At 40.9% G+C, this 24,294-nt stretch overlaps 3 protein-coding genes across 7 annotated transcripts; 1 reads left to right on the top strand and 2 right to left on the bottom strand.

Annotated features, from left to right (window-relative positions):
- Positions 1-2,462: 2,462 nt before the first annotated feature.
- On the bottom strand, positions 2,463-3,578 carry LOC119652241 (coiled-coil domain-containing protein 124). Its single transcript, XM_038056215.1, has 2 exons — positions 2,976-3,578; positions 2,463-2,907 (listed from the first exon to the last, which is right to left on the bottom strand). Exons 1-2 carry the CDS (start codon positions 3,422-3,424, stop codon positions 2,721-2,723), a joined length of 636 nt encoding a protein of 211 aa, XP_037912143.1. The 5' UTR covers positions 3,425-3,578; the 3' UTR covers positions 2,463-2,720.
- A 59-nt stretch (positions 3,579-3,637) lies between these two features.
- Positions 3,638-10,427, top strand: LOC119652239 (pre-mRNA-splicing factor 18). Its single transcript, XM_038056214.1, has 3 exons — positions 3,638-3,788; positions 3,846-3,972; positions 9,547-10,427. The coding sequence occupies exons 1-3, from the start codon at positions 3,726-3,728 to the stop codon at positions 10,380-10,382; spliced, it is 1,026 nt and encodes a 341-aa protein (XP_037912142.1). The 5' UTR covers positions 3,638-3,725; the 3' UTR covers positions 10,383-10,427.
- Positions 10,428-14,458: 4,031 nt separating this feature from the next.
- Positions 14,459-21,440, bottom strand: LOC119653041 (pyrroline-5-carboxylate reductase-like). Of its 5 annotated transcripts, none has more exons than XM_038057501.1 (6): positions 21,373-21,440; positions 15,648-15,876; positions 15,429-15,587; positions 14,883-15,251; positions 14,760-14,821; positions 14,459-14,699 (listed from the first exon to the last, which is right to left on the bottom strand). In XM_038057501.1, the coding sequence occupies exons 2-6, from the start codon at positions 15,828-15,830 to the stop codon at positions 14,630-14,632; spliced, it is 843 nt and encodes a 280-aa protein (XP_037913429.1). In that variant the 5' UTR covers positions 15,831-15,876; positions 21,373-21,440; the 3' UTR covers positions 14,459-14,629. The 5 variants fall into 5 exon arrangements, with proteins under 5 accessions (XP_037913429.1, XP_037913426.1, XP_037913425.1 ...); XM_038057498.1 differs by having other exon boundaries at positions 21,369-21,435; XM_038057497.1 differs by having other exon boundaries at positions 21,355-21,432.
- Between the last annotated feature and the right edge of the window lie 2,854 nt (positions 21,441-24,294).

The raw sequence follows: 24,294 nt of genomic DNA, 5'->3' as shown, positions 1-24,294 counted from the left end.
AAAACACGTGTGAGTGTTCCCTGAAATTTAGCTCCATTGAAAGATATAATTTTGGAGGTCTTCTTTTCCTCCAGAAATGTGCAGTACGTGCTATCCTTACTTAGTCGGTTGGCAAGGAGGTAGTAAAATAATGGCGGCCTTAAAAATTTTGTTTATTTATTTATAATGCATAACATTTTCCTCTTTGGTTTGTTGTTTGTTTTCCTCATGGGTTTGTTTACTTATTTATGACAGCCACTGTATATTTTGTATTTAAAAATGATACAAGTTGTTGGTTTTTTGCAAAACACGAACCTGTCTCGGTACGCCCAGGGTTGTTGAGCAAGCACTATTCCAATGTTGTCCTTGGGAATTATCCTTGCAATTTCTGCAGATTCAGCTTTTACATGGTGGAGGTTTAACTGATCTATATAGATGCCGACCATTGACTCCATTAATGCTCGAACCTATTTTGAATGCAGGAGTCTAAGTGTAATTTCGGGGTGTTTCTAACGATTAAATTATTTGAAATAATTAAGACTTGCATTTTTCTATTGGCTAGTGACCTAAGTAAACACTGATGAAGGGACCAATAAATATCCCTAGTGAATAGAAAAAAAAGCAAGGCTTAATTATTTCGAATGCAGGAGTATTGCCCTCCAACATAGCACTTTCTATGTCTAGATTCACGTTTAGGTCATGCAGCTCCTCCTCCTTTCCACTTTCTACCCAATTTATTCTCCATAGTATTTTCCCTCGGTTTCTCCCTATGCATGTCCACACGTTGCCAAAAGAAAAGGCGGTATCGATCATCCACCCCGATCGTGAGGAGTTAGCCTTTGCGCTCCATTTTGCTACCACTCTCCACAACCGCGTGCGAAGTTCTTTATTCTGAGTAATTAAGATGCCCAGAAGATCCTTCGTCGCCATCGCTATGATTTTGGGAAGGTAGACTGTCACTTGTGTGTGCCTCTGGTAAATCATCCCCAGCACATTCGACAGTTCTGTTCCCTCCAGCCCGAATATTTAAGAATGGTGGTCCTAAGCAATACAGCAGTGTAGTCTAATATAAGATTTGGTCTAAAGGGTATGCCGCTAAACTCTGCACTCCACAGCTAACAGCGGGCCTCCTATCTCTTACCTTCACTTCTGAACTATCCAGGATTTGTTCTCTCTTGGATTTGGATTTCTTGATAGCATGCCCCTCTTGTGGACTGATCTCCACTCTCTCCCTCTTCTTCAGTTCCGCTGTTAAAGGGCTTAGGTCAATCCTGAGTCTTTTTAAGGTGGTCATCCCGTGTGTCGCATTCGAGGAAGCGAAATTTTTTTTTTTTGCATCAATCTTCATAACATATAGTGTAGAATATATGGGCAAAGTGATTTTTTGATATTCGGAGTCGTTTGGAAATTATTGTGTTAAACACGTGATAAGTCACATGCTAGATTTATGTCGATCGCCGTAATAAAGGGTGTATTTATCGGTCCGAATGACTTCGCTAAAAGAACAAGAATTGAAGCCAAAGCCGCACATGTGTTTCTTCAAGAAACCTAAGGTTTATGGATTAGGTATAGCAGATTAATGGTCAGTTAAGGTTTTATGGCTGAAAATCGCTTTTTACTTTTTAAATGCGTTTTTTTCGAAACTGTCTTTTTCCAATTAGCGTTTGCGCCAAGGAGGCCTGTCTCCTTTCTGTTGTCTTATATACTGTCCTCAGAAGTACTTTTGATGGCTTTTGGTTTCTTATCAGGGATCTTAATTGCGCTGCTAGCTGTCAGTATTGCGAAGATGTGCCTCCGCTTGATGAATTAGTTTATATGTAGTACCGGGTTGCGCTTGTTTGTCACTTTTCTGTTTATTAATTACTCGTTCATTTGGTTCCCACGAGTATCGGGATTAGGAGATGCGCCCTATCATAATATGGTAAGGTCGAGCTTACTCACTGAGGCGACCAGGTATTAGTGGGGCTCCGCTAGAATATAATTAGTTACCACCAACTGCCAACGGTCTAATAAGCATACAATCTGGATTCGTACGGTCAGCTCGTAAGAGTGTAGCTATCACCACCCACTAACGATCTTGACAGACGCCAGGCTTCGCTCTTGGAAAGTCACATTTTGCTTCTCCGTGGTCATCTAAGCGACCCTATCACTTTACTTGAACCCTTGAAAATTTAAAAACCGTAAGGAAAAGCTTACTTCCGACGCCGAACCCTATTTTGCCCCAGTAGGTAGTGATTCTCCCCGCTTTCTTGGTTTCAAATAAAGTATTTTTTGCCTTTTTTACTGTCAAGCTGGAGACGCCGAACAATTTAATTATCTTCGAGATCACGATAACGTGTAACTTAAAAGATACCGAGGAACGACTAGTTTCTAATATCGAATCGTGAACGTGTAGGTTGTAAACAGCATCCAAAGCAATCGGAATAAGATAAGGGTTCTAATCGAAATGAGACAATCAAGAAAAATAATAGAAACGACATTCGTTCTTGTTAAATAATTTAATGTGTATACATGGGGATGGAATCCCTATTTTTGTTTTTTTTATTTACTGGTAAATTGACTTTGTCACGTAAGAAATCAAAAGAATTAACGAAACTACTATGCATTAGAATCACATTGAAAGAAAAATTTCAAAACAAGAGCTCACGCCATCCCACATTTGTAAGTTCTGAGTACACTCGGAAGGTTCAAGCTGGTCACACGTTTTAACGTATTCTGCGCTGCTACTTCCCATATCAGTCTCAAACACGATTGTTCATTGGATTGTCCGGCGATTTGTTCCACTCTTTCATAAGGATCTGCTTCCACTGGGACAGTCGAAGTGTAGGATTCTCCGCCTTGATGCGTGGCAGGTTCTCGGCCTCGAAAGCTTTGAATGCGGCTCGCATGCGCTTCTCAGGATGTTTATCATCGCTGGTGTCAGAAACACTAGAGGATAAAGCGAAGTTAAACTAGTTACTAAGAGTATTTAGATCAATTTAATAAAGAGGGAGTACCTCAAAGCCGCAATAGCTTCGTCCACATTGGTCGCAATCACAGTGTCCGCCATCACCCGATTCAGATTCTCCTCGAGAGGATCTTGAACGGTAACTTTAGGAGCCACCTTGGGAGCATTGATTACCTCAATGTTCTTGTTTCGTTGCTCAACTTCCTGTTGGATTTGCTGGCGGGTGACTTTGTGAATTGGTTGTTTGGCGTTGGTTTTTATTGAAGCCATCTCCTGCTCCAATAAGGCTTTCGATTCAGCCTTTCTGCGTAGCTGTTCGTTCTTTCTTCGCTCCTCTTCCTCTTTCCTGGATTTCTTTTTCGCCAATTGTTTGTCATCGTCCTTCCATAGTCGATCTTCAGCCTCCTTGGCAGCTTTGTCCTGGGCAGCTTTCTTGGCCGCCTGTTTACGCTCACGGGCCTCCACGGCCTTTGTATTCTCTCCAAGTTTCTTCGGCATTTTAACAGTCGGTTGCCAAATTTATCACAGGAAATTTATTAATGAGAACACGGGTTTCAAATTATAGCTAAAATGAGACTTTGGCAATAAGAAGAATGCCAGGGACGTGATACGAGAACCAAGTGCGAGAAGTCGAATTGTCAACCACATCAAAATACAGTTTTACTGAGTAACATTGCACGTGCGTCAAATGGCACAGGTCGCGTTCTGGTCTATTGTGAATTCAAGCGAAGAATTGTCATCTAGACTGTCAAAGCAGTAAATATTTATATGCGTTTGTGGTTCTTCTCGTGCTAGCGAGATGGATATTTTGAAGGCGGAAATTGCGAGAAAGCGGAAGCTACTAGAGGAGAGAAAATTAGTGGTAAGTCTACTTTTATTTGTGTGCTAAAAGGGGAGTATTCATCCAACTTTTTTACAGGATGAAAAGAAAAAATATTTCAAGCGCGGCGATCTGATCGCTCAGCAACAAAAGGAAATTTTCAAGAAGCTCGGCGAGAAATCTGATGATAAATATTTGGACGAGTCGGGATCATTAGTTGCAAATGGTGAGTAGATACTACGTAAATGGAGCTAGTGTGAACAATCGTCAAGAATAACTATAACTATCTAAGAAGTAACCCCAATGTTTCGAAAATGTCACTCGAATGAAAATCGGGATGCGAGGCCTAGCACTATCAAAATAGCCTTAAATTGCGTTGGAAATATACCGTGGCAAACTAAAAATTTATTGGGGAATGGAGACCCTGCCATCATTCGACATATTTTCCTTTTATCGACACTTAAGTGACTTAAAGTGATGGAAATTGCAATTGCAAAGACATTCTTTGACCATGACACTGTTTACCAATGCATGGTGGAACCAAAACTATTCCCTCCAGACCGTCTGTCCGTTGAAGGGATTGAAAATGTGACTCCTATTAGGAGCCTCAATATTGTGATGTTTTTGCGGGAGAGCAGATGGAGCCATCTGTAGATCGAATGCTATAGATTAATAGCCTGTGACTGCAGCGGCTGAGATGATGGAACCTGTGAGGGTGGTGCGCCGACCACAAATGGCGACCTTAATAAGCATACAAGTATAGAGGAGTACTGAAAATAGAAATCCAGTGTTCGAATATGGCTCTTGCAATAGTGGTGGCCGTCATATCTATGCCTAGAAATGCTTACAGCCACATGGTGCAAAGATCGATAACAGAAGAGCAACTGCCGTAGCCTTCGCAAAATGGAAGCTCAATGAAGTCCACGTGACTGTCTAACTCGGGTCGGTGAAACTTAAGGCGAGGGTTGACGATGAGGTTGGCCATTTGTTTATCTCTCCCGCTGATACCTCACGAACTCAATGTGGTGGACATAGACATTGTCTTCACGCGAAACAGAGCGTCCTCCAGAAAATTTTTGACGCCAGGCGTGCCCTCGAAATTGAAACAGTGGTGATGCCCTGCTTGCCTAACTGAATTTGTATTTTTTGGTCCTACAGCCAAGGAAACGTCTTAGCTGGGATAAGCCTGTGGAATTTGGAAAGCCCGGGATTACTTCGATTTTGAGACCTGGTGAACGGAGATTCCTTTTGCTGATGTCGTATCCAGCGTATATGACTCGTCGATTTACAATTTATCCCAGTTAATATGGAGCTGTAGGAGCGAAAAAAGTTCTTCGAGCTAACATGGTCGTTGGAGGAAGCCTGAATGTCGTCACTTGCCGCCAGCCTAGGGCACCATGCGTAGAGTGTTAACTCGCTGGCTCAAAGGAGGTCGAACTTCTGCTTCGCTGTGATAAGGCATTCTCAGGCGAGGCGTCGATGCCGTGCGAAAATTGATGGCCTGCAAACTTGCAAATCTGGTAAGGCTGCCATTTTCCTGGCAGAAAAGCCGTCTGAGAGAATTTGGCGATAATTTGCTTATATTTTTCCACCAAAAGACCACATGGTGTCGATTTAAATGAGACGAATGGGCATAATCGACGCAGGCCGATATCCAAGGTGACATGCTGAAAGGGGGGAAAGGGAAACCCTCATCTGATGGGCGTCCCATTGGCTGCTTGCAGCATGAGACTTTACTTGACGAGTGGCCATCAGGAAACGGGCTGCAGTTCTTGAATCCGACACATAGAAACAGCTCTCTGAGGAAGTGCAGGTGTTGGTTGCCAAATACAACGACGTGCCGGTAGTGGTGACTTAAGCAATGACCGTCCTTTAGATCCGAGCCAGGTTTGTGTTGTGCGAAATCGAGCGACATCCTTGTGTGGTGATGCAACAGGCTTTTGAAGCTCGTGTGCCGGCCTGGTAAGCTGTACGGCCATAAGCAGAGTAAGCTTCTCCAGCGTCTGTAACTATAGGCAGAGTAGTCGGTGCACCTTCTGCAGCAAATCAAACCACTTAATGCATAGTACATCGTCCCTGACAGTCCCTGCATAGTGCAAAGAATAGCAAAATCTAAGAAGTTTCCGAGCTCCATGTCCTTAAGCAGCTTGTGCCGCTGCGCGTCCGGTTATTCCGTGAAGCGATCGATAATAACGGTCTTCAACAACGAGTACTTGAACGTTTCCAGGTAATAATAACAATTGGCGCAGCAATCCATATTGGATCAGGGCCTTGAAGTGTGTTAGAGCACTTATTCAAGATCGTAACGGTACACTACAGTACATTGTAGGAGGCAATGTGGTTAGCATTGTGCTCGCCCGAGATTATTAACCTGATTTGACTCAGGTTGTCGACTGATAATCGACGTGAAATCACGATAAAAATCCTACTGCCGCCAGTAAAATTTGAACCGCGACCTTCCGCACGACAGCTTTGTTTTTTAACCACTCAGCTATCCGGGCGTTTCCAGGTGCTGGGGGAAATCAGAGCATCGGGATGGCACGCTAGAATGGTGGTCGCTTCCAGTGCATTGACATCGCTTGTGTATGTCGCCTGCAGCATATTTGTGATTCGCTTCAAGCTGTGCAATGCATCGTCGCCTTTATTGCCCATGATGACAGTCCGCACTAAACGGGCGTAGGTGGCTTGCATACATAGCGAATGCGCTTCGTTAGCCGAACGGTGAACCAAAATGTGGTCCGACGCGCTGCATCGACTTAGCTCGTCCTTCGTCTTCATGGAAGTAATTGTTGAATTTTCCAGTCCTTTATGGTTTTTACGTTTCAAGATTTGCTTATTTCCAACGTCCAGCGCCCCCACTGCTTCATGCAGATGATGTTTTCCTAGCATCTAATAGCAAAAGTGATCTCGAGCAACTTGTTCAAAAATGGAATGATCACTATCAGCGAAAGTGAACTGCCCAGAACTGAACGATTTAAATATCTCGGATCAATGCTATCGGTCAATGGAGAACTGCGTTACGAAATTAATTCACGCAGTAACGCAACCTGGATGAAGTGTCGTTCTATAACTGGTGTTCTTTGTGATCGACGTATCAATGAACATCTCAAATCTAAAATTCACTGCAATAACGTCCGTCCTGTCGCTCTCTATGATTTTGAGTGTTGGTCGACTATTAAAGACAATGAACGGCCTCTTGCAGTAATAGAGACGAAGATGTTGCGTTGGACTAGTGGCATGACACGTTTTGATCACATCCGAAATGAGGTGCTCAGAGGTGGCGGTGAGGAAGACGGGCAGCAACCCTGTCGGCTGAACCGAAACCGACCGAGGAGAACCTCCATTGTGGTGGCACCGGGAGACACTGTACTCACTTTGGCTTGCCGGCCGTGATGCAGTAGGCGAATGCTCCAAACACCTAATCAGGGCGATCAGAACCGAGTCTGCACAGGGATTCATCTGAAATGGCAATTTGGTCACGAAACCTTACCAGGGGTATACTGGTACCATGGGAATCGGGATAACCCCTGGACTCTCATACTTCGGATGAACTCCCGTTATATGTGAGTACAGCTCGGTTGTTGCGGTTGGCCCCCTAGCGGGAGTTTCAAAGGGGTTGTGGTTATGCTCAAGCGAGAAGAGACCTTCGGCCCTCGGTGTGGTGTTGCCTTTCAACACGGGTGCCGTACTCCTTAGTTCGGTAGAGATTTAGGTAGGTCTTGCATCCACCAGTATGAATGCTAAGCTATGCACTTGGTATAGACTGGTACCGTTGTTGCTTGTCTCAGCGGGGCTTTGATTGTGGTCACGAAACCAATCCGTGTCATAAGAAGACCATAGGATTAAGTGTTCCAGACAGGTGCTCACGTAAAACCCTCAAGGACTTAACATCCGAAATGAGGATATCCGCGATCGATATAGTGTTGCACCGATCGTGGAAAAACTGCGAGAGAGGCGTCTTCGGTAGTATAGTCACGTAATTCGCGCTAACAAATTAATGAATTCACTTGCTAAGATTGGTCTGAACATTGAAGTCGATGGTAAATGACCAAAAAGCCGGCCGAAACAACGGTGGCTTTGATATGCTGGATGGGGATTTGAAAACCTCGCGGATGGGGAAATGGGGAAACCGATGACAACGAGCCGACCCTGCCTGTGAACATGGCAAAGGCTGAAGAAAAAGAAGAGTCATGGTCTTCCTGTATCCACTCTTCTCGGCTCTGTCGAGGATGTATTTCTTTTCCTTGTCAAAACCTGCCTTGAATAGAGGATATGTGCACAGCCTGTATACCATGGAATTATACGCGGGCATTTTCTACGCTCTGGTATGTGCTGGAGTTGCCGTTATTGTCTGCTGGTTTCCTATAAACTTCCAATTTGCCATTGCTGTTTATGATTCGCAGGTCCAAAAATGGTAGGGATTCATTTGCTCCGGCTTCGGAATTGGATTGTTGGATGTATCTTATTGATTGTGCTTGTTTCACCGGTGTATTCGGAAATAGTGCTTTAACATCGAAAGATATTAAAGTCTCATTTGCGTCTTTATTGCCGCCATCTTGTAATTTTTGTTGTGTTTGCTTTACACATCTCATACTTTGGCAATATTATAGTTGGAGAGTTTAAGTACGCGGTTATTTCTCTTCATATTTTTTCTCTTTCATCTTTCCGTTAGCTTCCTTATATATCTTAGATTAATATCTGGTCCTTGATGGCGATGGGTTTGGCATTCTTAGTTTATTTATGTCCTTAAAAATATTACTCGCTCGGTCTACGCGTTTGATTAAATCGGGCTATTTAGTTTTGTCGGCTTTCAAATAGTATGCTGGCTTTTCCCTTACTTTTAGGTTATCTCAACCCAAGTTGGGTTTTCGCTGCTTCTCACTCCGAATTATTTTCTTGTTGTAAATTTTCACAGTAACGGAGCCCAGCGTGTCGCGATCATCCCCACTCGTACCCACCAACACAGCTCTCATGTTTTTGTAGTCAGCCAAGTCTTCTGGCATCCCTGTGGACGCTCACGAAAAATAAAGGCTTTTTTGATGGTGGCTCGGCGCTCATCAATATTCTCGGGCGGGTTGTTTATAGTTTGTATATTTCGAGCAGAAAGAAACTTTTCACACTGCTAGACGGCAACAGGATTGTGGAAACGGCGTTTAGTTAATTTGTGCGGCTCACGCTTTGTTTCCCTGCGAGCAGATCTCTGAATGCGCTGCGTCGAGCCGATGAATATTTCAGAGGTCTATAAATTTTCAACCGTAATTTTTAAGGTTATCAAGAGTATGCCTTGTTGTGAGTTAATGCGGACTTAGGACCCCATCATTCTCAAAACGAAGAGTATGCCTCCCTATCACATGCCCAAGGCAGGTTATTGCAAGATCGCACCTGGCACTCAGATCACCCATTGCGATCACAATATCATATTTAGGATTCCCTTTCCCCGTTGGTGCGTACAACTACACAGGCAGTTAAGATTCGTAACAGATTTATAAAAAAGGAAAGTATTTTAACCGCAAAAGAATAGCCAAAATAAAGGTAAGCCTGTATCTAATGCGTTATCTCTGCCCTGGACAAACTCGTCTGTCAGTGCTTTTTTTGAAAAATTTGTGCTTTGCCCAAACCGACAACCTGTTGGCCAAAGATAGGGGCAGTTCCCACCGTCCCCAGGACTTGTTCCAGTCCGTCATAACGTGAATATGAACAAAGAATTCCCTCAAAAACAAACAAAAAAATGGAATATATTGTAAACATATTTCTTTGTACTCCCCATATCTTAATATACTAATAAGGCTCCTTTTTACAGATCGATCAAGCGACGTTTTAGGCGACGAAACTAAAATCCTTCCACGACAAGAAGTCATTCGGCGTTTGCGGGAGCGTGGCGAGCCAATTTTACTATTCGGAGAAACGGAAATTCAAGCTTTCCGACGACTTCGACAGTGTGAAATCTCTCAACCAGAATGTAATCGGGGCTTTCGCAATGATTTCCAAGAAGCCCTGGAGCAAGTGGACGCAGCCTACCTGAACGAACTACTTTCTCATACACAAACCGCCAAGTCAGATGACAAAAAGGAAGAGTTCCAAATCGACGATTCAGTCACCTATGAATCCATTCAAGAAGTAGCAAAAGATATTGGCCGCGGGAATAAGGACAATGACGCACAAGTAATTACAACGTTTCTTCAGTTTATCCTCAAATTGTGGCACGATCAGCTTAAATCGTATTCACCGCAAGAAAAAATATCGGTGAAAGCGAAAACAGCACGAGTCATCTTTACACAAACGCGTGAATACATGAAACCACTATTTAGAAAGTTGAAAAATAGAACAATCCCCGAAGATATTCTTGATAGTTTGCGCGATATTACCAAACATTTATTGAATCGGAACTACATTGCGGCAAGCGATGCTTATCTCGAAATGGCAATTGGAAACGCTCCATGGCCTATTGGTGTAACTATGGTTGGTATTCACGCTCGTACCGGACGCGAGAAAATTTTCTCAAAGAACGTAGCGCATGTGATGAACGATGAAACTCAAAGAAAGTATATTCAGGGGTTGAAACGATTGATGACCAAATGCCAGGAATATTTCCCAACTGATCCAAGTAGATGTGTGGAGTATGTTGGCAAGAAATAAGTTATTATATGTATGTATAAAGTATAATTAAAGTTTAGTATCGTGAAATAACTGTTTCATTTCGATGTAACTTCGCGACCATTTACCCAGCCATATATTTTTTGCATCTGAAAATGTTTATGTCGTCCATCGCCTCAAATTTTGGATAAGACGGCAGCTTCTGGCAGGCCCTTGTACGCAGAAATGGGTGGGAAGTTTTGGCGGTTCAAGCCCCTCCTTCCTTTAAGGCCCCGTTAATGGCGATTTCAATGAAGTATACCAATTAGTTGTGTGTAACTTTTTTCCACGATCGGTTCCAAACACTAAAATTGTGCTCTTGAATGCTATTGACAAATAAGCAAAGCCCAAACAAGGTAGAGAGAAAATATTGGAAAACGTCTATGCAATTTATTGGCAATTGTAGCCAGCGGTAATCCATGCCGTTGAACAGGCTTCATCAACCTGGAAAAATCCAGCAACTGCATCTAGAACACTTCAACTACTCCCAGCTACCAAAAATTCAGAATTTTCAAGTTAATTGTAAAAATTATTTGTTCGAATTCTATGTGTATAATAGTTTAGAAATATCATTTCAATTTTTTTAGTAGAATATCCACCCTAAGATCAGTTCATTCCCTAGCATTGCCTATGAATTGAGTAATTCAAACAATGATCAGGGCCTTTATAAGGCAGTCAAATAGACCTATGGTTTAAAGAAAGAATTGATGTAAAGGAGAGGGAATTTCCAAGAAATCCCTGAAACTCTGAATTGAATTGGCGACGAAATCAACATTCGGTTCAGAAATTCTAAGTGTACTTCATTACAAACTCAACAATCGCATGTACAATATGCTATAGCTGCAAATTATTATGGCATATCTGTCTACATGCCGCATCTTGATATATTTATCGCTCATTTAGAGGATTGCTTTTTGAACCATTTCAATATCTTCATGAAAGTCAGATGCCGTTTTCTAAACAGAATGAACATTATTGTTGGTTTCATGCTAAAATTGCTGACGGTTTCATTGGCAGGGCAAGTTTAACTCTTCAGATGCTGCCTCACCTCCGCCCTGCAGTGCTGCGTAACCGAAACCAACTAAAGCCGGTGTTAGCTCGGAATATATTGATTCTAAAACCCGACATGAGTATGAATCATATCATCATCATTAGACAAAAACTTTCTTGTTTGAGGTTTAAATCAAGCTAAGTTCCCTACTTACTTGATGACCGAGCACACTTATTCCGAGGAGCCCTTCTTTTTTCTATCTTTGGTCACGCTGTTTCACCTACCCTATGGAGGGGGTTGCTTTTGTCCTGATAACTAAATCGACAACAATTTTTGACAGTGAGTATTTGCTCAGAAAAGAGTGGTCCGTGCAGAAGAAGGAAGGAATAAGTTCCTCCAGTATAGTGGAACCGAAACGACAATTTTTGAAACCCCGCTTACAACGACTTGACATGTTTGTCTAATGCATTGACAACGACAGAATATCGCTTGATGAACATAGTTTAGCCATAGCCATAAATACCGTCAGTGCATTGATACGCCATAACTTATGAGCAGAACGTAGAACGCAAAATGTTTTTTTTTATTTTTCAAAAGAGGAAGAATATACAATTGTAATGAGCTATACATCATTCAAAATTGCCTTCATTATTTGGCGATACACGTACGCACAGTCTCTAACGGTAGTTTTGCGACTCCTGTGACGATATTTCGTTTGAGCGACTCCAGATCCGATTGGCGAATTCCGCATACATTTTGCTCCAAAATATCCCATAATTCGTAATCCAATGATTTCAGATTTAGGGCTTCAGGACGTTCAGTTTTCAGCACAGATAAATGTTGAAACACTGACGGTGAGCCATTGTTAACCACGTTTCGATTTATGCGCCGGCGCAGAATCTTGTTGGAATATCCATTGTTCACCAGCGAAGAGAGTTCGAGAACGGTTTCTTCGTAAATTTTAGCGGTGGGTTCGACTCCAGAAATGCAGAAATGGATAGGAGCGACAACTTTCTAGGAGACTCCTCATCGAAGCATCATTGACCTTTACCGTAAGCGTGCAGCAGCTACTTGATCTTTCAACTCTACGATGCTTTAAAAAAAAAAGGGGGGGGTTGTAAGCTTTTAGTATCAAGTGTTTGCCCACAATGCGAGAACGGCTCGTGGCGCTAATTTCATATCGGACTTTATAATTTCCTGCTTACGACAAGCGTTTTGATTAATTCTCAATCACACCACTTTAACCACCTTTTCCGTACGAGCAGAGAGTGGCCGACCAACAATATCACCTGTCTCTTTGTAATGTTGTTTAACACGAAAAATCCACCGTTCGTTCACTTTATGCGGTTGTAACAACGAGTGTATCCAAGTGACACTGTGCCCCGCTTTCAACAAACCAACAATAGTGACCCGAACGTGATACACATTTTACTCCATCGTGTCGATTGCACTAAATTAGTTGCGGACGGGTACTGGATTTATTAGTTTCGAGATCGATCCGATATTATTATGAAAAACTCGAAAATATATCCATTTGTACATGGAATATAATAAATTGGAGGATAGCCCCTACAAATTTCGTTCTTCGTAGCATCTTTTTAAATATTAGCCATGATGTTTTATTTCTTCTTCAAAAAAGCCATTTCTTTTCAGTGGATGGCATGGTACACATCATCGCTCACTCTCAATACCCTAAAAATTAGATTATAGGCTATCTTAAGCTTCTGCTTTCTAGGATGAGAGAACCGGAAATTAATAATTCTTTCTAATGTGATTTCTCTATAAAACTAGCCCAGCTTCATCTCGTATGACTATTGTGTCTAAATAAGGTAATTTACCATTGCGTTCAACCTACAATGTGAATTTCACTACATCTGCTATTGGAAAGCTTAGAGCTAGGTGATCCACACATTCAACTAGTACTTCCGGAGTAAAGTGTAGTCGACAGAGGCATTTTCCAAATATGTGTTCCATAGATACTTCAACGGGTGACAACGAAACGTTGGAAATCGGATGAACGGTTTATGCATTGTCAGGAAGTCGTCGGAGGTGCTCAAGGGCATTTCAGGTAACCGTGAGCGATGGTGCATAGGTATGGTTGACGCGCTATACCCCACCAAGGGGTGAAAAACAACCAGATATACATATACTGGTAAGGTAATATGCCCAAAGAAGATTCAGGTCAACCAATTCATGTTTTAACAAGTACTCCTGCATGCTGGGGTACGAGCAGGTTACAAAAGGCATGCGAATACTGCTGGTGCCATAGAGCAGAACTAAACTTTTCAGTTTTTACACCGTTTCCATCCAGGTCCAATCAGCTGGAGGCAATATTAAGTACGAACATGATAAAATTCCCTCTAAGTCCTCCATCTAAGGCAACATGAAGGAAGTCACTGATGACGAAAAGAAAAAGTATCGGTGACAAGATGCAATGCCTAAGAAGCCCTGAAAAGCAAACACAGCAAACCATCATATGGCTACCTGTATGAAAGCCGTTCTTCCGTTTGTACTGAGATTTTTTTAAAGAAATGAAAAAGATACAAATGCTGATTTTTCGTCTTATATTTTAATACTTTAGGGATACGTAACAAATTTATTCAACCCGATCGCATCGCTTATTATTGAAGTACGCGGCATCAACCCATCTTCACAAAAAGTATTTTTTCGGGTGCCACGCTAGAGAGCGCTCTGCTCATCTTAAAGATTTTCGTTCCATTTTGTCCACATCGATGGAGAAAAGAAGAGAAACTTTTAGTTTTACACAGTCCTGCATTTGGGAAGTCTTCTTGTTTTTTGCCCATAGAACTTTGAAATGGCCCTGGAAATCTCACGTACCAAAAATTATAAGACTAAGTCCAAACGTATCTAACTGACGCTATGTCATATCCTTTCCACTGAATCCGAGTATCATCAAATCCAGTTTTCCCGCATAATACGGCTACGGAGGTTCAACCAACAAGAGTTTTGTTTTGTACCGAAAAAGGCACGATGCTCTGATTTCTAACAGAGCACCAATTTCAATGGTAATATTACATGACTCAAGCCTTCAGACCCGGTATCTTAGCGTTCAGAAATTACACTGTCATTGTCTTTACAAAAAATGGACCATTTATTTCAGAGTTATGTACCAATTAGGGATAATTAGCCTGAAAAATCACCTTGATGTTTTTGAATTCATTTTTATAGTACAGGCATGGTATCGTATTCTCAACGACTTCCAAAACTGGGAATAAAAAGAATATTGATTGAATTTTTCTTAGCTATATTTCATTCCTAATTCAACATTTTTCTTAGCAGCTGCTTCAACCGCATTATTCAACGTCGCCCTGAAAGTTTCATAAAGACATTTTATAATCTTCCGTAAAGAGATAATGTATCCATGTTACCTTATTTGACCCTTTTCAAGTTCATATACTCCGCAAATTGTAGCTGAGCCTGGCGAACTAACCTATGAAACCAAATTTATAAAAACCAATTACTTTTCCAGCGATATAAACTTGGCAACGTACCTCATCTCTTAAAACTGCTGGATGTTTTCCTGTTACAAGGACCGTCTTCGCAGCCCCCAACACAGCTTGGGAAGCAAATTGTAAAGCCATCTGCCTTGGAACACCTTGTTTCACGCCACCATCCGCCAATGCTTCGATAACTGTAAAAATGAAAGCTGGACCACAGCCTTGAACTGCAGCTATGCTGTCGATCATCGCTTCTGGAACTTGTTGAGCAAGTCCCAGAGCATTCAGCATCAAATGCACTTTTTCAAGGTCGTGTTGCGTCGCACATGATCCAGAAGAGTAGACGGAGCAACCTTCGCCAATTTGCATTGGAGTGTTTGGCATTGCCCTGATCATTTTCAAACCCTTTATAAAACCAAAGTGCTGTAAAAGGCGAAATATTTTCGTTATTGCCAGACCTGATCCTTAGCAGGAAGTAAAAAAATTATGATGATTATCTAAATGTTCTCCACGGCTTGCTCCGTTTTCAATTATTTTTCCACATTAAACTTACTTGGCCAACATTAAAAATTTCTGTATTTGGCATAAGAGAAAATTTACCTGCTCTAAAGAAGTCAGCGTCACACCAGCCAAAACGGAAACGAATAGTTTGTCCTTATCCCTGGATGTGGGTGAATAAGTCGATTTTAGTTGCGAACAACAAGGTTCGAGCATGTGCGGTTTAACGCAGATGAAAATGATATCTGATTTTTCCACCAACTGAAAATGTGCCAATATAACTGAAAAAGTTTTCGCTTTTGAGCGCATAAGAAAACCTACTTCTGCATTATCATCTGTGACATTTCCTCCTAATGTTCGCCATCGCTCCAGATTGTGAAGATGCGGGCCAGAAGCCATAACTTGGCCGGCTTTCACAATTCCACGATTGATAAGGCCCGATCCAATTGCAAAGGCCATATTTCCTCCTCCAATAAAGCCGATTTTCTCATCAAGTTTTGCCATTTTACCTGTTACAATCTTAATTGGAATATATGTTTTAGGAAATTAACTGAAACGAAAGAGACCCGTGCTCGGTTATCGATGTTTTTTGAGAAATGGCCGGATGAATCCGACACAATAAATGTGGTAACTAACGATACCCTGATAAGAGCGTGGAAGTGGTCTAGGTAGAGAAATATCTGATGAAATTTGTGGAAAATTCGCTTATAGATGGATGGCTAAAAGAAACCTTGTCTTACTTACATATACCCCGAGAGAAAACTATAGCTTAAGGCACCAAAAGTGAAAACTACGCTAATATAAGCATATTAAATTAAACAAAAAGTGAAAATCAGAATTAGTCATTGCAACAAAACTAAAGACCACTCCGTGCATTGGTCTCGATAATAAGTAGACCCACCTTTGTTCATTGGGTTACCACCTCCACATTCGTTTTAACAAAGATATAATTTTGGTCGAGTAGCATTCATTCATTCCTAAATACTTTTAGCTATATTTGATGGGATCCTTCAACCGGTTTAAAGGTCTTTGAACGAGCTTGTTAACATACTGAAACGTATTCTCTCAAGCAACGAGCAATTTTCTACAATGATCTGTATAATAAGATTTCTGAGGTTTAAGAGGCTATTTACCGCACAATCTCCTCTCCTTATTTACACAGATGGCCAACAGACCGAAGAGAGAAAGGATTTATGTAAACTGCAGGCCATAAACAATTTTCCATCTTACGTATGTTAATTTTCTGTTCAGGAATTCTAACTCTACACCAATTTACGATGCTTAGCACACTTTCAATATCCTGGTCTATATGATGGGTCGTCTTTCTGCACAAATGTCTACTTCTAAGGTCAACTTAAGGGGTTTTTAACTAGATTTCCAAAATATAGAAATATACTACTTTTGACTTTATTTGAGAAGATATCTGCATGAATACATCATCACAATTTTTGTTTCATAACCATCTAAACAGGTTTCTGAGTATGAGTCCTTCAGAAGCTGGGCGCTTCAGGTATAAAGGCTTTGTGATCATCTTATGTAAGAAACTTCCTTTGCATGTTTTTCTTTTTGCAGATAGCTACAAATTCAAAATATTCCTTCATTTATGTATTTCCAAACTTTCAGATAACATTGTCTGTCAGCGTATACTGATGTGTACATTTATATATATATACGCACTTACCTATCTAAATTGATAGCACGTATCTAAATATTTCCAATTTAATGCATGCGCCAAAGCACTCATGTGTATGTACATATATACTCGTAAGTACAAAACTTGAATACCACTGGTACTAACGGAGATATATATCCATCTGGATGAAACATTACTTGCAAAAAAATTTTGTGGGTGGTCGGTTTTGATCGCTGGAAGGAGGCGATATCAACAAACGCTGTCTTGTGCTTCCAAACTGAGCAGCACCTAGACTAGTTTCATCTTATACAACACATACATCCTGAGCCCGCCATCTACCGAGGAGCGGAGTGGAGCGAGCTACTCAAATTAGTGCGACCCGCCATTAGTGCATAGAAAACGGGCTCAGAACCATTGGAATCCAATGAGGTCATATGGAATACAAAACTTTGACCTTCTATAACTTTGTTAGTAATAGTTGGATTGCATTCAAACTTTCCGGAATTGGGTCTTATATTATCACTTATACTGGTGCCTTGCAATCTAACTTCTAGAATGAACTTGACGGGGGTTTTCGGGTAAAATTCTAAAATATAGTTATATGCTGTTATTAACTTTATTTCAACAGATACCGTAATGGGATGTATTTGGAGCCCTAGATTTTGTTTCGATGTATTTCAGATTCTTCGGTTGGATAGGGTCTGAAAGCGAGACGTGCTTCACATTTTGAGTCCTCACACACCTGCGTTTCACTCAATATAAGAAAGGAACATTTTCGCAAAGTACTAATTGAGCCCGCTCGTTTGATATTCTACATCAGGATGGACATGGGCGACTCCCTTTAAACACAACACGTTGCAAGTGCAGCGGTTCACATAGCGCATATTCTCACCAAATTTCGTGATGATTGCTCCAGACATTTCGAGATAAATCTTATTGACAGACGGACAGACGGCATTGAATCGATTTTAATAAGGTTTTGTTTCACGCAATACCTTAAAGAATACCGGTTCAACCGCGGGACCTGCGTGCCGCGATCGAGAAGAATGGTCCACGACGAATCCTATTCTCAGTCCATGTTTTCGCTGCCTCAGATCGTTAGGAAACGCGCCCATGAGATTTCCATCCTTCCTTGGATTCAGAAATAAACTTCAACTTAACAAATTGGGTTTCAACTGACCGACACCATCCGAGCTATCAAATTGAAGACTCTGCGATCAGCAGTAGAACAGCTGATGAAGTCAAAAGAACGCTTCACCACAACAATACCCAACGGATCATTTTGGAACATTGTGTGGGGTTTGGATATTCGCTTCATCTACTCTTCATCGATTTCGAGAAAGCTTCCGATAGCGTGAGCAGGGAGTTTATCTGAACTGGTTTGTGGAGAAAAGACATTCCGGAGAAACTAATAATTATTATCAAAGCGACATATGATGGCGCAAAATGGTTCTCAGTTTGACGGGTCATCTTCCCTTCCCTATTTGCGCATGAGCATGAGCAGAGTGTCGAAGACGTTGATCAGTTTGTATATCTAGGAAGCGTGGCTACTGCCGGTGGTGGCACCGAACTGGATGTTGCTGGACGCATTAACAGTGCTAGATCCGCTTTCACGGCAACTAAAATCTGTAAAAACAGTTATCTCAACACCAAGATCAAGTTGAGACTGTTCTGGTGCTAATGTTCTTTCTGTGTTGCTATATGGAAATAGCACATGAAATGTGACCACCATTGTCAGTCAAATGCTAAAAGCCGTCATGAACATCTGTTTGCGATGTATCATCGGAATACGCTCGCTTGAAACTATTTCAAACGAGCAACCTGGTCAGCGCACAGGCCTGTCACCTTTACGCGATGTGATCGGAAGGCGGAAATGGCACTGGATAGGTCACAGTATTTATATGAAAGCAGTAAACAGCTACTTTACATAGTAGTCTTTTAGTGCATCAGAATCTCCTCATTACTGGCTAGTGAAATGAGTAATAACAATGTTGCCTCAACTGCAACAACCTTATATGATAAAAAAATCTCTCGGCGGGTGGCATAAGAAACAAAGTTTATATAGCAATATAGATGTACGTCTCCCCAGGAGAAGTGTAGCACAATTCCTTCGAGGGTGTAATTTTTTTTTCGAAATAACCACAGAAATTGATTAAATGGTCAATTCTAAGCAAACTAAAAATTGTTCGTACAAGCCGTAGTTTTCGAGTTATTCATATTTAAACATGTTGATTTTTCGTCGCATTTTTTGCATTTTCTGTAGAAATGATATTAAGCAGAAGCAAATTAAATAACAAAAAGAATGATTTTTTATTTTTTTGTAGTTTCAATATGGACTGAGTTATAGCTCGTCAAACGTAAATTCGTAATGTCTCAAAGAAATTTATATTTTCAAGGTCAAATAATACACTACACAACCAGCAACTTTCAGTGGTTAATAATCTAGAGCTCCTTTAAAGTGCTTCAAACGACCTTTAAAATGAGATATAATAGAAGCCAATGGGACAAATAATAACAGAGCTATGATCAAAATAATGTAACAACCTGAATTTTTTATGTAAAAATGAATAAAAACAAAACCTGGTTGTCTTATATAAATTGAAAGTGAACCGCGTCCCTTAAGAATCTACTGTATTTAAGCCCTCCCAATATTTCTTAAAATTTGGTGTATATAAAGCGCATAGTATTGGAAAAAAAGTGTAATTTATCCCAAAAAAATTTTCGATTGTCGATTGTCCGCAAACAAAATCACGGCATTGCACATAATCTTCAAGTTTATGCAATTATTGTATGCATCTTCCTATATTTTATGTTACGAAATTCATACAATTAAATCGCACTACTTCGTAAATTCAAAATTTTGTGAATGGAAGTGATGGGAGTAATGTAAGTGACATTAATAATTAGCATTTGCAACGCAAATAGTGCCTTTCGCAGTTCTCAAAACGAGTTCGTTTAAATTAATTACATTCAAAAGTAAAAGCCGAAAACGAAAAACGCCGTCAAATTACAAGTGTCAACCAACTATTATCTGCCACGCATCGCAAAAATTTCATTTTTCGATCATTTTTGGGTGCCTCGTTGCGCGTCAGACTTATATATTGTCTAATACAAGTCCGTGTAATGAACTTCCATTGACAACTCTCTCACTGCGCACCCACGCATGTTGCGTTTCCCCCTTAACAATGCAACGGATGCTAAATAGAAGGAGAGTGAAAAATGCTATGCGTAAGCACATGAATTTTTTCATGACTTCGTTGCAGGACAATCCGTAATTGTGTCTCCGAAGTCTGCTATTCGTATTATTTTTCCCTATTTGATTTCCAATAAGACTTCAGTTCCAATAGCAGTGTTATGCAGCAATAATTGTACACAAATATCCATGGCGAACTGGGATTCGAACGAGATCGAGAGACCGACGCTCAATCAACTCAGGAGACGCGCCCTCAAAATCTACAAACTCTCATTAAGTCTAACTATTTCCCCAGGTCAAAAACCCTAAAGACTACTAATTTTCCCGTTTCTTGTTCCTCTTTTTGAAGATGAATTAGGGGATAACTTTCGAAAAAAGGTGGCTTTTCTCTATTTTTGTCGCACCGCTAAAATCACCTGTGTGAAAAAACCCATTTTTCGCAGTGTAACTGAAAGAAACTGTTGTAAACACCCTGCTTTTTTGTAAATACTAGGTTTCCTCTGAATTATGGGATGCATGATTCGGGCTATAGTATTTGCGCGGGGTTTATATGTATATTCCCGAATAGCTGAGTGGTTAGAGCACAAGGCTGTCGTACGGAAGATCGCGGTTCAAATCTCACTAGTGGCAGTGGAATTTGTATCGTAATTTGATGTCGGATACCAGTCAACTCAGCCGTGAATGAGTGAATACCTGAGTCAAATCAAAGTAACAATCTCAGGCGAGCGCAATGCTGACCACATTGCCTGCTACAGGCTATCCTGTAGTGTACCCCACTACGGTCTTGAATGAAGTGCTCGAACACACTGCAAGGCCCTGATCCAATATGGATTGCTGCGCCAACAATTATTATTATTCCCACAATAAATATAATGAATACAATATATTTATCAATTCTGAAATCTAGTTTAAGCGCCAGGTGAATCTTAACTCAGTAATCAACTCAAATTTACATAGGGATAATCACTCTATTCCTATAAAAGCTGTTTATCTTTGCATAAGATAAAAAGAATTATCTTTTCTGAGTTTATATTTATGATACAGAAGCTGCGGAAAAACAAACAAATTGAAGACAGCTTGACGCCGATGCGGCAATGCAGTTGGAACGAAGCTTTTGATAATTGGCGGAAATCAAATTGTTTTTAGAAAATGCTCGTTTGGCTAATCTGGGAATAAACAATTACACAACACTTCTAACACACCTCACAACACTCACCAACCTGCAAGCAACTACGGAACCGACTGAACTTTCTGCGAAATGGAAAGTCAATGCCACTTTCTAATGAAAGCAACAGCTGTTCTAGGTTCCGTTTAGAATGTAAACAATATTTATAGAAAATTTCGGCTGGATGAGCATATAGGCGACCGGAAATACGCATTGGAAACCGCTAGAGTTGAATTCGAGCTGTGGATTAGAAATCTAGAAGTTAAATTGTGGAGTACAAAATCCATCGAATAGTGGCTATCTGGGAATCAATTCTTTTCTTCTCGGCTGTAACTATACTCGACCTTCACATAGAACTATTGCGCGGAAAAATCACATCGTGATTGGGTCCCATCACCAATCATCACAACTTAAGGAGGGTAAAAGGCATCAACACACTAAAGTGCTACTTGAATGATGCTACTGGAATCATTCCATCAATTCAAGAAAGGGGAGAAGCAGAATTAGACTTTAACTCCTTAACTCTAACTTTGATTGAAGTAATAAAAACTTGTTGTTTCTTTTTCGTTGGTGTGGGTATTTATTCTTGCAAATACCGATATTTCGGGAACCACTTGTTCCACAAGTTGTTTGCACTGATGAAGGGAACAAGTGGTTCCCGAAATATCGGTATTTGCAAGAATAAATACCCACACCAACGAAAAAGAAACAACAAGTTTTTATTACTTCAATTAATTAATCGTTGGAAACACCGCATAATTTCACTCTGATCTAACTTTGAGGATATTGAGTCCAAAATAAGGAGTTTGAGGGAGATGTTTGTTAAAAAATCAAAAAAGAAAAACCTGACAAATGAAATTTACCTAAAGGTGGCGAGGCTGCCAACAATTAATTAAATGCAACTCAAGGAACTCGAAATTCTGAAAAAAATCCCTTTACTCAAGATACTCGCTAGATTCAGCAAGGACGCTAGATCGAGTCAAATCACTATGCAATTAAGTAAACTCTAAGCAAATTTTGCATTTTGCGATACCATTGACGGACAAATTGTTCAAACTGGTCCTGCAGGTTGGGTAGGGCTGACGAACTTATACGGAAAACAAGTTGTTGCGACGCCACAAGAGGATCCTCAGGCTGGATTAACTACACAACGATGCACCCGGCAACGAAAATGGGCTAAGGTACGCTCCCTGTACAGACCGAATGTTGCCCAGGAGCTAGCCACTACCCTGTCCCAATATAAGGCTGATGTAACAGCGTTGCTACTGCTGGACAGGGACCGGCTTTCTGACACTAAACCATATATCATAGCGGCCATCCAATAAACCATGCGCTCGGAATAGATCTAGTCAGCCAAAAAATGAAACCTGCTATTATCGACTTTGAAAACATAAGAGGAAAGCTACGCACTCTGCATTTGCGATTCAAATTTCGAAATGCAGATAAGCCTCATGAACATTCATGCGACTACAGAAGAGATTGTAGAGTCGGAGAAGGACACCTTCTACGAGGCAGTAGACGGACCTGTTCTGATTCGCTATTTTTTACCTTATGAATGCGTTAAAGTTGTTATAAAAATCTATTAATTTCTTACATTTTAGAAAATTTAGAAACCACTGAGCTATAGTGAAATAAGATGGCTGGTATTAACGCCGGTGTTTGAATCAAAAATGTTCCAACCATTAAAAGGTTATTTTCTAAAGATCCATAAATGCCCAAATATTTTAAAAACATTTTTTCAAAATCCCAGCTCTGAATTGCGGTTACTTTCTCTGCGTGTGCAAGCAGCGACTTTTCACTAAACACTATTTAGTGTTGGAGTTGGAGGACAAAACGTGTCTGCAATAGAATCTACGAAGGAAACTAATCGCTTCCAAGATAATTTGGCACTTAAAGAGAGTTATGTTTCTCTTTCTCGTGCCGCCTGTAACTTAATTACAAGAACTAACGCTGCTGTTATTCAGAATGCAAAGAGTGCAGCGGCTGTATTTTTTAAGCCAAGTAAAGAATACTTAGAATACTTCAATGTAGACTTGGAAGTATTTCGATGGCAAAATTTAAGAAAAGTGCGAATTTGGGGAGAAATACAAAATTTAACGGATTTGAGGATTTCTTCAAAAGTTTCTATATATTATATATACAATATATATATAGTTGCCATTCACCCCTTGATAGGGTACAGCGCATCAAATACACCTACCCGCTCCCAGTTACCTAAATGCCTTTCAGTTCCCCCCACACAACTTCCGAGACGTTCACACCCATTCTCTACTATTCCATGCCAAATGTCCTTGGGAGAGTGGATTCTACTGCAGGGCTAAGTCCGCGATACAACTGTCGCCTCTCCTTTATGTGTGAGCTATCCACTACAACTTCCGCCTTCTGATCACAGTGCGTATGAGTGCCAAATTCTTCGTATCAGGCCAGCGTACTCCGATGATATGTCGCAGACAGGTGTTGACGAAGACTTGGAGCTGAGAGTAACAGTGGAGTCCACTTTCTATATGTAGTACAGGAAGAACAATCTCAAATTGATCTTGATGTTGAGATAACTGTATTTCCTGATTTTAGACAATATAGCGAAAGCGGATCTAGCGGTGTTAATGCGTCGGGCAGCATCCAGTTCGTTGCCAAGGACTACAGAAACAACGCTTCCTAAATATAAAAATTGATCAACGGGAGGGTGACCCATGAGACTAAGAACCTTTGTTTTGTTGGTGTTTATCTTCAGTCCAACTCTACTTGCCTCTTACCAAATCCACAATCGTTTGTCTAAAGGTCTTGACCCGTTGAAAGAGCAAACAGATATCATCAGCGTAGTCAAGGTGTTGTCCATTGAATTCCTGCACGTCCTCCGGACAAGGCAGCATGAAGAACGTCACCGACAACAAGAAGAAATAATATGGGGGACAAGATGCAACCCTGGCTATTAGTTTCTCCGGAATGCCCCTCATAAGTAGAGCACTCCAGATACACT

This window comes from Hermetia illucens, chromosome 3 (genome assembly GCF_905115235.1).
Source record: "Hermetia illucens chromosome 3, iHerIll2.2.curated.20191125, whole genome shotgun sequence".
Taxonomy (NCBI): domain Eukaryota; kingdom Metazoa; phylum Arthropoda; class Insecta; order Diptera; family Stratiomyidae; genus Hermetia; species Hermetia illucens.
Note: the sequence above shows the minus strand (reverse complement) of the source record. Positions and strands in the feature narration are given on the sequence as shown.